General features: G+C 37.3%; 1 protein-coding gene across 2 annotated transcripts; it reads right to left on the bottom strand.

Annotated features, from left to right (window-relative positions):
• Positions 1-5,853: 5,853 nt before the first annotated feature.
• LOC122341043 (lipopolysaccharide-induced tumor necrosis factor-alpha factor homolog) lies at positions 5,854-10,281 on the bottom strand. Of its 2 annotated transcripts, none has more exons than XM_043234359.1 (7): positions 10,222-10,281; positions 8,701-8,970; positions 8,425-8,457; positions 8,291-8,323; positions 8,149-8,181; positions 7,367-7,514; positions 5,854-6,978 (listed from the first exon to the last, which is right to left on the bottom strand). In XM_043234359.1, the coding sequence occupies exons 2-7, from the start codon at positions 8,957-8,959 to the stop codon at positions 6,873-6,875; spliced, it is 612 nt and encodes a 203-aa protein (XP_043090294.1). In that variant the 5' UTR covers positions 8,960-8,970; positions 10,222-10,281; the 3' UTR covers positions 5,854-6,872. The 2 variants fall into 2 exon arrangements, with proteins under 2 accessions (XP_043090294.1, XP_043090302.1); XM_043234367.1 differs by having other exon boundaries at positions 8,701-8,962; positions 10,222-10,268.
• Between the last annotated feature and the right edge of the window lie 2,888 nt (positions 10,282-13,169).

The following is a 13,169-nucleotide window of genomic DNA, read 5'->3' as shown; positions in this document are numbered from 1 at the left end:
CATTCAAGGCCCCAAAAAAAGTATTTGTGCTAATATTACCAGGCCTATGATTTTATTTTTCAGTTCGTCTAAACGGATGTGTTTGGAGCACCGTAAACCGGTGTGAAGACGCCGTAGCTTTGTTTTATACACGAATAAAGAAAGATGCCGAGCGAGAGAGTCTTATATACCGCGCAGAACTGACGTGTAAATTATATTCTTTTTTTGTATTTTCCTGTCAAAATAAGAGTTCCTTCTGCTTTTAAGAGCTGCCGGTTTCTCTGGTAGTGGGCGGAACTAACGTGCAAACAACAATCTCATTGGCTGGCGCTCAGCTGGGGTCGTCCCTCTTCTGATTTCAGCAAATCAATCTGAGCGAACGCAGACAGCGTGCTTTACATTCACGAAACCAGCAGCTCATTAATCCTAGAGCATTATATATTAGTAGACGTATTCGTAGAAATTTCATCACTATTATTTTTCATTTTTCTGCCTTTTTACAGAAACACTAATCGACAAACAATATCTTAAACACCACCACCAGTCCTGAACTCAGTCAACAATACAAATATGCAATCATGGTTATTCTAATAACTAAAATTCTGCCGTCTTGTAATTATAAACAAAATAATATTACAATGCTATAAAAATTACTACAACAATTTTATTGCCAAGGTGTCCATAGAGAGTTCATAATATTTACAATAATGTTGAATTTTATAGGTGTCTCTCACACTGTCCCACAGAAACATAAAAATAGTGTATGTTAGTTTTATAATAGTAATTTATTCTATTTAGTGTCCATTTCATTCATTTTACATATTTAATATTGGGGACACCCAAGTTATTTCACACATTTTTGTTTTTAAAAATAAAGAAATAGTTACTTTACCTGGTAATTAGTTACTTTTATAATAATGTAATTTAGTTACTAACTCTGCTTACTATTTGCGAGAAGTAACTAGTAACTATAACTAATTAGTTTTTTAAAGTAACATGCTCATCACTGGTTGGACGGCAGCTGTTTTATTCGCGGTAATAATGCATCATTTTACACTTTTACCGTTGGCAATGCAAATTGGGCTTAATGTCCCAAAAACAAGGTTTAAAAATGATGACAACCTGATTTTTAAAAATGTATAACATAGCTTTTTGACATGGTAACATCACTATTTGGTGTTTAAAGTGCACCTATTATGGGTTCTTTGAAAATGACATTTCACGCAGTGTGTAAGTAAATGAAAACAATGAATCGTTGAAAGAATCGTTTGGGAGTCGTTGAACAAAAAGGGTAAAAATCTTGAGCGCATGTCAACCTGTCGTTCGGGGCTACCGAAGCCGAAATACGAACCTTTCATAACCCATTTAAAAACACAAACGCAGGGTTGTGTGCAGTTTTTGCGAGTTTTGATGCTTTGTATTTGTTTATTTAGTTAACTTTGCTAACAGGGTTGCCAGGTCTGCGAAACAAAACGAACCCAATTGCTAATCAAAACTAATCCAATCGTGCTTTTTTAATACTTTTTCCCAAATTGATCGCTCTATCCACCAGACTATACGTGGCTATAATGTAAAAGTAGCATGGGAAATCTGCATACTTGGCAACACTACTTAGTAAAACGTTCATAGATAATGCAATGAAAATCTGTAAATCAGATCTCTGAAGCAAATATTATCTCTAATCTACATTATCCCTTAATTACAAGCTGTACTTGCATTTATCTTCGACTAATCTCTTCTCTCACTTCTTCTATTTGCCCTAGTCTTTCCCATCTGATCGGCTGGTTTAATGGTGTTCAGAGTGAGGCATTAAAGAGGTCAGAGCCGCAAGGTTATAGAAGCAGCTTTGTTTACTTTTCACAGCTCTCGCCTGATTATATCTGATTTTCTAACCCTTAAGCTCGATCTCTCTAGGTTCGGATGGTCAGATTGCCTCACAATGAAATGGCCGGACGATTTAGCACTTGCTTGTGTTAGTCAGCAGCGGCTTGAATGAGGTTCCAAAGCCACATCGAGCCTAAAATAGACATTTTTTTACATGTTTGTGTTGTGTTTTGGCCTGTTCTGAAGTTCTTGTCTTATAACCGTTTGTAGTTGGCTGTTTTAAAAAGTAACGTAAAAATAGACGTAGGGAGAGTCAGCCAATTATGAATCATTAATTGCTACAGTGTGAATAATATGTAATCAATAAATGTACAATGTAATGTAATCAGATATGGTATCTGATTATGTAATCTAGATTGCATGTAATCAGTTGCTACGGCATTCTCGCATCGTTCTTGCGAGTTTTGCATTTTTGAAAATAGCATCTAGCATTTCATATACAGTATTTTCTACAGTGTGCTACAACATGCATTGCTTGTTATTGACATAATGCGCAATAAGTGCAAACGATTAAAATCGGCGGAGCGTTGTTCATTTAATAACATTAGCCCAGACGGGAGCGAATGTCATTTCCGTCTCGCGTAATATTATCTCCGCGCCCGTACAGTGCAGTACACGTGAAGGTGTTAGCATTGCGTGTGTGTTTTATCATGTGGCTGTTGTTTACAGTTGCATTAGACCTCTGTGTTGCACCTCATCCTTCTCTATGAAAGGAGCGAGCTAAAGGTCACCGCCTCCCACATGTGAGGATGTTACAGTTAAAACAGTGCGGCTCCGTACGCAGCGTTTCATGTCCCCCGGGGGGGCTCTCTTTGAGCCGGGGGCCCCTCTGGCCACACGCGAGGCCCCCGGCACCGCACCGCTTTGAGGGATGAAATAAGGCTTGATTATAGAGTGATTATATCTGACGCTAGCCAGGCATGAAAGGCGCTTGTTTTAAAGGACTCTTGTTTTCGAGGTCCGGTTTGACATCAAAGACGGAGCGAGGGATGGTGGAAGACGAGGACATGTGATATTTATTAAAAGGGAAGAGAGCAGTGGCAGGTCGCTTTCATTTCCTTACTGTATGTCATTTTCTGGCTCACCTCACTGTGCTTTTTTTTATCTTCCTTAGTAACAAACTCAGCCAGCACGCACGACGCTACATTTGCAGATATTATAGTATGAGCGAAATAAATAATGCTTAAAGCAAACCCTAGGTGGAAAAAACTAAATAAAATAAGAGACATCAGCACGCTTTATCCAGTACCTTTAATACAGTAGATTAAAAAAATGTGTTGCATTAAAAGTTTTCCGAAATGCTATGTTTAAGTATGCAAATCTGGTATCATCTTATAAAATATGCACTAATTTGCATTCATTTCAAAACAGAAATCTGAGCTTCGGATGAAGCCAAAAGTACTGTTGACGTATTAGAGTTAAAGGCTTTTCGATTCGTTAGGCACCTTTAAAGATACGCATTGCAATTGAAATCAATAGACACAAACGAGGCATTAATCATGCCATAACTTGCAGAGATTTCCAGGATAGAAATCTGACCACTGGTTCAAATATTCAGTTTCATTCTTTTGACGCACTTAGAGGCAACACGTTTCGCATTCTTTAGGCTTTTAAAAGGCCTTTAAAGGTTTTGCGATCTAAATGCACAGAAACGAGCTATAAAATAAACGCTTAGTCACACTCTTGCCTTAAAAGCGGGGGGAGAAAATACGTCACATGTTTTTTGTTGTCGACGTTTTACGACGATCCAGCATGATGAAGCGACGCTGAATGGATGCGTTCAAATCCTTGCTCGGAGCAATGTTAATAGCGGCGTCCTGCACCGCTAATGAAAGCTAACTAGGCCATTTTTGCCTTTGTCTTTCGTACAGAGTGGGTTTGACGAGCAGATTTGAAGCTCTAAACAGAGCCCCGAGCGTCTGCCCCTCCAGCTTTTCCTTTGATTCATTTTCTGAATCGGGAGACACAAATGGATGTTCATTGACGGGATATCAGTCAGAAGGGCCGCCTTTCCCTCCCGTTCCCCCGCGGTGAGCCCGCGGCACCTGTCTGCCGATGAACGCGTGCGGCAGATGCATGGACACCTGCGAGCTCGCCTGGAGGAACGTTTATCGCTCATATGTTCACCTTTCACGGCTCAGGAGACTCAATGGTTCTGATTCATGGCTTTCCTAAAACGCGAGCAAGAGAAGTACAAACAAAACACGTTTTTTTTTTCCTTTCTACGTCAAAATTTTGAGTTGAAATTTCTTTGCGATTACCTGTAATAGTGAAAACAGTAAATCTTGCTGTAAAAGTAAATTCCAGTAAAATTTCATACACACCGCACTGAAAGTTCAGTTTTAAAATAGAAAGACTGAAGCTGTATTTTCTTGTAAAATGAATTCCAAAGATAATTATATCAGCTAAATGAGTATAAATTAATTTGGTGTATTATTTACAATTGTTTTAATTTTATACTGCACCGTGTTGCCACTCACTCAATGACTTACTTAGTAGCATACTTAATTTTTTTACATTTATTTATTTGTTTGTTTTTTTTATGATTTATTTATTTATTATTTGTGGTCGAATGAACAGCCGCTTGGTCTCAGAAGCTTATAAAGAGGTGGCAGATGATGGCAGACTTTGTCATCTTGGCAAATCCAAGCACATTTCGAGATGCCTTCCGGAAGCGTAGAAGAGCCGCACGAGGACGCTGGATCTCAACGGTCCGAGGAGACGGAGACTTTTCGAAGGCAAAACTTCAAGAACAAAACCAAAAAAAAAAACGTCCTGAAATTCTAAAAACTCCAAAAGCGATGCCCTAGAAGAGTTCCGCTCTGAAGATTCCGTGAACTTCAAAGGTTCTTCACATGGAACCATCAGCATCAAAGAACCTTCATTTTGAAAAATAGCGTGTTTCAAAAAGGTATCTGCCACGGGAAGACATTAGTACGTCTTAGGTGCATCATGAGGGCATTCTGTGCTCCGGTTTATGTGTTTTAACTCCATCTTCAGCTGGTACGGAGTTCGGTTCACTGGGTTCAGGCGGTTCAGCCGTGTGAGTCTGCTGGCACAGTAATCTCTCTCACCTCACGCCTTTCTACACCTCTCTGCCTGACACAGTTTGATTAATTAGTATTGCAAGCGGCAGAGTGGTGGCCAGCGTTCCCCTTACGGCTCAAACACACACACAGCCTCTCCCCGCCATTTCTTTTTCACTCCTTCCGTCATAATGGTTTTATGGGGCACCAAAACAGGTGATAAAATTTCCTGGCGGACTACATGAAAAAGAACAGTTATAATAATTGCGTTTTTTTTTAGTCAGCTGGTTGAATTTAAAGTCGATCGAGCGAGGCTCGTCGTTATATATAATTCATAGTTACACAGTTGTTTATACGCCACAGAGCCGGTATCGAAAATGTGATCACTTACGGTGCGACATGCGTTCTTGAAAAAAGCATGCTCGCATTTGTTTGTAGTGCATAAGAAATTGAGCAAAGCTGAAAGTCTGTTCTGTTAAAGAGATCAAATTTGAACACCTTCAGAGTAACTGCTGACAGGTGAGTCTGAGCAAAACCTGGCTTTATTTAGAGACAAAATTCATCACTTTTTATTTAATACAAACTCTGTTTAATATAAATGCTGCTGCCTTGTTTTTGCTATTTTACTATGATAGTAGACTATTTATTTATATATATATATATATATATATATATATATATATATATCTTATATATATCTTCTTTTAGTGATTTTTTTATTACTTATTTTCAATTTAGAGATTTTATTACACCTTAGATGCATATATATATATATATATATATATATATATATATATATATATATATATATATATATATATATATATATATATATATATATATTAAGGTTAAGTTACTCATTTAATTTTTATATTTTAGTTCAGCTTTATTTCAGTTACCATAAATGTAGTAACAGCAACATGAGACATTATATTATATATATTATTATAATTTTTTTTTTTATTAATATGGTAACCATTTGCTTCCGTGTGCTTTTTAAAGTAGTAAATGACGCCCTCTCTTGGTTCTTGTGTAGATTGCACACAGCTGTAGATTTTATTTTTAAATATAGAACGTAAAATGATTTTAGATACTACTTTGCTGGCAAATGATCCTCACTGCTTGATTTTATTGAGCAAAATAATGTATAAACTAGACTGAAGTTTACCAGTGAACCCTCATTAAAACGGTTGTTGCACATTTCCGCAAAGCCCAAAGCACATTTCAAGCCTATTTCGCCCCTTTCGAATCTAGAAACATTCGCTGACTTCCCTGTGAACGCAAATGAAGAGTTCATAATGCGAATGTGATCAAATTGTTAATTTGCCAAAGAGCCTAAATTGCAGAAAACCGAACAGCAGGTAATCGGACAGAATCAAAATGACTGTTGAGCTGTTAAATCCAATAAGCTTCATTAACTCATTCTACAGACAATTGACTTCACTATATTAAGTTTAATTTCTTTGAACCATCTACCGAGCGACGCATAATGATAATAACAGTTGTTAACCCCCCGAAACCTTTCATGCAAGAGAGGCTAATAATAAAATTAAAGCTAAGAGGTAAAGAGAGCTGGGTGCCGTAGCAATGCAGTGTTACGTCATGAGCTTGTAAATGTTACAAATTTAACATGCATTAACCTTAACATCAGACTGACATCAAAGCTAAACTTTAGTTTCATACTTAGGATACATTAAAAAGTTAAGACCGTATATATCCGAGACATAACTGTGGTCTACAGGCGGAGGTCTGAATGTAAAATTTTAAAACAATGATAGAATATTCTACTTCATACAATATTTATACCCATAAATATTTGAATAAATATTACATACAATGTAAACACTTATCATTTAGCCTTACTACATGTGTCGTAATAGTTGGATTTGGTAATTATTATTTGAAATCACCTGGAATTTAATGCCTTATACCCATTAGATGCATTCAAATCAGAGACTTAAGAGGGACGTGTCTGAATGCAGATCACAGGCGCTTGTAGAAAGACAAGATTTTGTTGCAGTTCGGGCAGCGATGCTCAACATCTTTACATGAATCCATCCAGAAAGGTGCCAGACAGCACGGCCAGCACCTGCAAAAGAGACATCGGACTCAGTCACGCTACTCACTTCCACTAACTCTACGCTCTTGCTGTCCGCTTACATAAGTTTGCACTGAAAACAAAGTTTCCGCCCCGAAACTGTCAGTACAATTGATTACAGAAGCGAGCGGAGTAGAAATGTCTTACGAGGGTGAGTAATTAATGCCAGAGCATTTTTCGGGGTGAACTATCCCTTTAAATAATAAGATTCCAAAAGAGGTTCTTCACACCGATGCCATAGAAGAATCTTCCGCTTCCACCATAAACAACCTGTTTTTGCAATGGAATGGTTCCATGGACGTTAACGTTAACTTCCTGCGTTTTTTAAAGAGAGCGTAGTAAGTGTTACGAAATGATCAGGTGTGAGGAGAAAGTTTACCCGATGAGGGCGAGACAGCCGCAGGCCAGCCAGGCCATGAGTCCAGAGTAGTGATCTGTTATAGTGATCACCCGGTGCTTGCAGTGAGGGCACATGGTCTGCGCGGGTAAATCACGCAGGCTGGGAAGCATCACTGTGGTTGTTACAACTGTAATGCACATAAACACAACGTGTGATCCAGATAAAAAGAACAGCTACCATTCTGCCGTTGCGTAAGAGTCTCGTTTTAGTTGCTAGGAAGTATTGTATTGGCAACTGAACAGCCTAAACAGTAGCTTTGCCATTTTTCTTTTTGCTATGTCATTATTTGCAGGCAGTGGAATTGCTTTTGGAAGTTTGAGATATCAAGTTAAATAATTCACATATAACTTCCAAGGGAGTGTAGTATATATATATATATATATATATATATATATATATATATATATATATATATATATATTTCATTGAAAATCATCAAAACCAAGACTTGGTCTAAAAAGGTCATAAATGGTCGCAAAAAGGAATTTTAAATTGAGTGGTTTAATCCAACCAAACGGATGTAAATGAAAGTTGCATCTATTAATCATATGAACTTATAACGTATTCAAAAGCTTTAAAATGCCTTTATATGCCATTTTTGGAGCTTCTACGTTTTGGTTGCGTGAGCCTGGTTGGAGGGACAGAACTTTTTTTTTTTAAAACCGATGTTAAATGTGTTTCGATCGACTTTAGAGTGAGTGTATTGTTTGAGAAGTTTAATTTTTGGCCGTTATTGAAGTTTGTTTAAAATGTTGACTTACTGTTAGTTTGAGGATACATCCCAGGGTTAGGACCTTGGAAAGAAAAGAAATGGCACTGATGTCTTACAACAGATAAAATAGTATCGAATACTGAAGCGTTTTGAGGATCGTCTAAAATAACGGTTTTGAAAACTGCACTTACTGTTCACTTGAGGATACATCCCAGGGTTTGGACCTTTTAAAACATTTTTTAAAAAGTTGAACTGCACTATACCGGTGATTGATATTAATTCATTAGCAGCTTAGTAAAAAAAAAGGAAAAAAACAGCAACTTACTGTTAATTTGAGGATATATCCCTTGATTGGAAGCTTTAGAAAAAGAAGCGGTAAAAGCTGTATATAATGTCTTTCGAGATTCAAACCAATATCATGCCATATACCATGTGAATAAAATGTTATTTTGTAAAAGGTTTTTTTTTAATTTCATCAACATATGAGGGCAGGAGGAGCAAAGACAAGAAACCTTGCATATTCAGTACAAACATATCGAATGTTACATAGTTGCTGTTGAATTGACTAAAAAACGCAACCGATTTATCGGTACGAACGTACCTCCCTGATAGTTTGGATTAACTCCTGGCTCTGGGTACGAGGTGTACGCCATATTAATGTTTGGATATGGAGATGAATTGTATCCTGGGTTGTGGGTCATGTTTTTTTCTATGTAATCTGCTGGATGGCCTGGGTAGGGTGGAGCAGATTCATAAGGTTCAATGGCTTTCGTAGCCTCTATATCCTCCATGTCCTCCATGTCCTCAAGATATTCCACTGTTTCCAAATCATCCAAATCAGCTTCTCCGGCCTTATCCATATTCTAAGCTCCTTAAACAAAAAAAAAAAAACAAGAAAGCATAACAGGATGAGTTGCAGGCGAGGCTTGCAGTCGACTGCTTGAGTCCCAATGCAAATGGCAGCAAAAAAAATGTTGACAAGACATTCAAATCTTTACAGTGCATCCAAATTTCATTCCGACATGGAAATGTTCTGTTTTTAAAGTATTTTGCACTGCTTTTCCTTTCGGTCATGGAAACAGAGCTTCATTTTCCACTGCATCATCGAGACCAGGAACTTAAGACACGGCTTGTAAAAACTTGTAAAGCTTGTAAAAACCAAGTTTCCCGCTTTCATTTGAAAATCAAATTGAGTTATTTCCCAACATCAAGTTTATACCTCATTTACATTCACAATTATGAAACGTTCTCGAGTGTCCACTAACAAAAATAGCATTGCATCTTGAAGAACACTTCACCCCCCCAAAAAAGATTTAATGTTACCCAATTCCACGATGCTAAGAATGCATACAGAAAAATAAGCGTGAAGATGTTTTTAAAGGACGTACGCATCTCAGATTTACAAACTGAAAAAAGAACATTGTTAGTCACAAAATAGCTTCTTCATATACGTGAGAATCGGCAGAGAATTGAACAAATAGTTGTAGCCTGACTTTGTTTTGCCAGTTTTTCTGATGATGAAGAGGATCATACAATGCTTCTTCGTGAAAGTGTGAGAAAGTGCGATGAACTAGAGCACCGTTTCTGGAATCAGCATTACGAAATTAGAAAGAAAATGAGGTTTAACTGAATGGAACTGAATGAAAACAAGACGTTTTTGAGGCATCTGGGTGTTGTAGAGCTCTGACATCAATGCAATAACCGACGGGCGAGCTACAAAATTACTACAATAATTACAAATATCCTTTTTTCAGGAACGCTCTTGCCAAACAACAGACTGCAATTCACGTGTTTTAGAGTCATGAATCAACTACCATTAGCCTTGCCGAAAAATTCAGCAGCATGACTCTTTTGTCATTCACACAAACACTATGCAAACAAACTCAAACAAACAGAGCTTTCAGCCACAGATGGTGAATACATTTTTCGATTTTACTGTAAGACTATGTATAACAACTGGAATAACTGACAATGCACCACTGAAATTAATCTAGACTAGCTCTTGGTCGTTCATTTAAATCTAATTGTCTTCGCTCAAAACCACCAAAGGTTGCGCAGATATCTCTCTTCTGCATCTTCTTCTATTTCTCACAATGATTAAATTTCTTCCAGACCGACTTACCTACACGAAGGAGAGGTCAGTGTGATTGGAGGCTGGATGTTGTATTTGCTTGGACACCAGGTGAAACTGAGTTCAGGAAAAGCAGAAAAGGGTGTGTATGAATTCTAGAGGAGGGTGAAAAAAAGAAGCGAAAAGGGAGGAGATTTTAAACCGATTCCAAGCCTTCTGGGATTGTTATTTGTTGGATAAATAGATTCATTCAATCGATCAGATCTGATCTATTGTGTTAGGTACGAAAATGCATATAGTAGTGAACTTCATCCAGAAGGACTCACACTTACATATGCATTTTTTGTGCAAAATTAGCTTTTATGTTATTTATTTTGATTTAAAAAGGCCTCTTTTGTCCTGCTGGAGAACGCTGACATTAGCTACGTTCGACTTTAAATGGCCTGCTTATGTTTTTTGAGGCTACGTCATGCTAATGTGCATTAGTTTGTTTTTCTTGAGCCTTGTCGTGCCATTAGTTTTGCTGCGTGCAAGAGTAGTTTGAATATCTTTGCATTCAATATATTTTTAAATATATGACAAAACAAGATAAATCAGGCAAGAATAGAAACGCAAATGAGGCCCATTCACACCAAGCGGGTTAACTATATTTGCTTCCATATCAGTAAACGATATCTTTCTGGAAATAAGTCCAATGATGCAATTTCTCTGTGCCTTTATGGTTATAGTTGTGGTGCGGACGCTGCTATTCTTTAACATTAAAAATTATATATCTTTATCGTTATCTTTATAGTTATCGTGCTTGGTGTGAATGGGCATTAAGGCGATAAACTAGACTTAGGCTCCGAAAAACACGAGCTCTGTAAAAACATGGGCTCTGTAGTGTAGCTATCGCTGGGAGTGGGATAAATGCTAGACCATACACGGCAATCTGAGCAGGAACTGAGTGGATGTCAAATAATGTCAGCGATAGCTTTCAGGTGAGCGATTGTTTACAGTTGTATAAGTCCAATCAGTGCAAAGGATGATGGGAAATGCAGTCCAGGGTTTTCCGCATTGTTAGCGTGCTAGGGCGAGTCAGATCAACGTTCAATGGATGGAGCCAGGGGAGACGTTTTTGAGATCTTGACTTCTGGCCACCAAACTGGCTTAGCATGCTATTACTTAGGGAATGCATAAAAAATGACTCTTTTTGAGTCTATTGAGGAAATGGCTGCATTAAGGTAAGCGATCTACGGGGTAGCCTCTGACTAAGACCTGGACTAGCCCAGATGTGTCTTGAGTCTGTTCTGGCCAAACAAGGTCTCTAAGTGACCCAGACTCCTAACGAACGATAAGTCGAAACTAGGAAATATTATAGTTAATTAATGATCCACATTTAATCACAACTAGAGGGATCAGCAGTTACATTTAAGTAAATATAAATAAAATCATAAAAGATTGGAGTCAGATAAAATTATGTATAAGGTCAATACTATAATTGGAAACACAAAAGATTAATAAATATTAGTGATTTTTGAAGAGATGCAAAGGAAAGACCGAACACGCATTGACCTTCGACCAGGGCCTCTGGATTCTGTTCTGCAGGAAAAGGGGGACCCTTACAAGTGGAGGTTCATAGACCGGATTTGTGACAGACCCGCTGTCTTGTAGTGTTTAGCTCCACACTCTCTAATGAAGTGAATGAAATGAACACGCTCTCTAGTAAAGTGAATGAAATGAACACGCTCTCTAGTAAAGTGAATGAAATGAACACGCTCTAGTGAAGTGAATGAAATGAATATTTTTAATGTACGTAAAAATGTGTAGTAATAATTAAATATCATAATTAATTAAAAATTAATGACCTATTATGCACATTTTCTGGTTATTCAACATTACCCGTTTATTCAATAAAGACAGTTAAAAGTCATGCAAAGTGAATGAAATGAACACACTCTCTAGTAAAGTGAATGAAATGAACAAACTCTAGTAAAGTGAATGAAATGAACAAACTCTAGTAAAGTGAATGAAATGAACACACTCTCTAGTAAAGTGAATGAAATGAACAAACTCTAGTAAAGTGAATGAAATGAACACACTCTCCAGTAAAGTGAATGAAATGAACACACTCTCTAGTAAAGTGAATGAAATGAACACGCTCTCTAGAAAAGTGAATGAAATGAACACACTCTCTAGTAAAGTGAATGAAATGAACACACTCTCTAGTAAAGTGAATGAAATGAACACACTCTCCAGTAAAGTGAATGAAATGAACACACTCTAGTAAAGTGAATGAAATGAACACACTCTCTAGTAAAGTGAATGAAATGAACACACTCTCTAGTAAAGTGAATGAAATGAACACACTCTCTAGTAAAGTGAATGAAATGAACACACTCTCCAGTAAAGTGAATGAAATGAACACGCTCTCTAGTAAAGTGAATGAAATGAACACACTCTCTAGTAAAGTGAATGAAATGAACACACTCTCCAGTAAAGTGAATGAAATGAACACGCTCTCTAGTAAAGTGAATGAAATGAACACACTCTCTAGTAAAGTGAATGAAATGAACACGCTCTCTAGTAAAGTGAATAAAATGAACACACTCTCCAGTAAAGTGAATGAAATGAACACGCTCTCTAGTAAAGTGAATGAAATGAACACGCTCTCTAGTAAAGTGAATGAAATGAACACGCTCTCTAGTAAAGTGAATAAAATGAACACACTCTCCAGTAAAGTGAATGAAATGAACACGCTCTCTAGTAAAGTGAATGAAATGAACACGCTCTCTAGTAAACTGAATCATGCACTAGGCAAGCCTGGATATATTTGCTTTGTTAATCTTCTACGTAATCAAACCATTTCCGCTCACATCCACTGAATAGGTCATGAAGAACTTGCTGTTTTGGATGAATCATTTAAGCCCAAATCAAGGGGCCCATTTGTCACCACCTAATTATTAAATGGCATAACAAATAATAGTGAATAAATTGCCTTTAGGTTTCTTTTCTTACTC

This window comes from Puntigrus tetrazona, chromosome 3 (genome assembly GCF_018831695.1).
Source record: "Puntigrus tetrazona isolate hp1 chromosome 3, ASM1883169v1, whole genome shotgun sequence".
Lineage (NCBI taxonomy): Eukaryota > Metazoa > Chordata > Actinopteri > Cypriniformes > Cyprinidae > Puntigrus > Puntigrus tetrazona.
The sequence above is the reverse complement of the archived record's forward strand: the minus strand, read 5'-3'. Positions and strand labels throughout refer to the sequence as shown.

What these genes read in the sequence shown, in the direction of transcription:
- LOC122341043 (XM_043234359.1), bottom strand. Translation starts at nt 8,959, where the DNA reads ATGGATAAGGCCGGAGAAGCTGATTTGGATGATTTGGAAACAGTGGAA. An exon ending in TAATCCAAACTATCAGGGAG is followed by an intron (nt 8,458 to 8,700) that starts GTACGTTCGTAC and finishes CTTTTTCTAAAG; the next exon opens with CTTCCAATCAAGGGATATAT. An exon ending in GATGTATCCTCAAACTAACA is followed by an intron (nt 7,515 to 8,148) that starts GTAAGTCAACAT and finishes TGTGCATTACAG; the next exon opens with TTGTAACAACCACAGTGATG.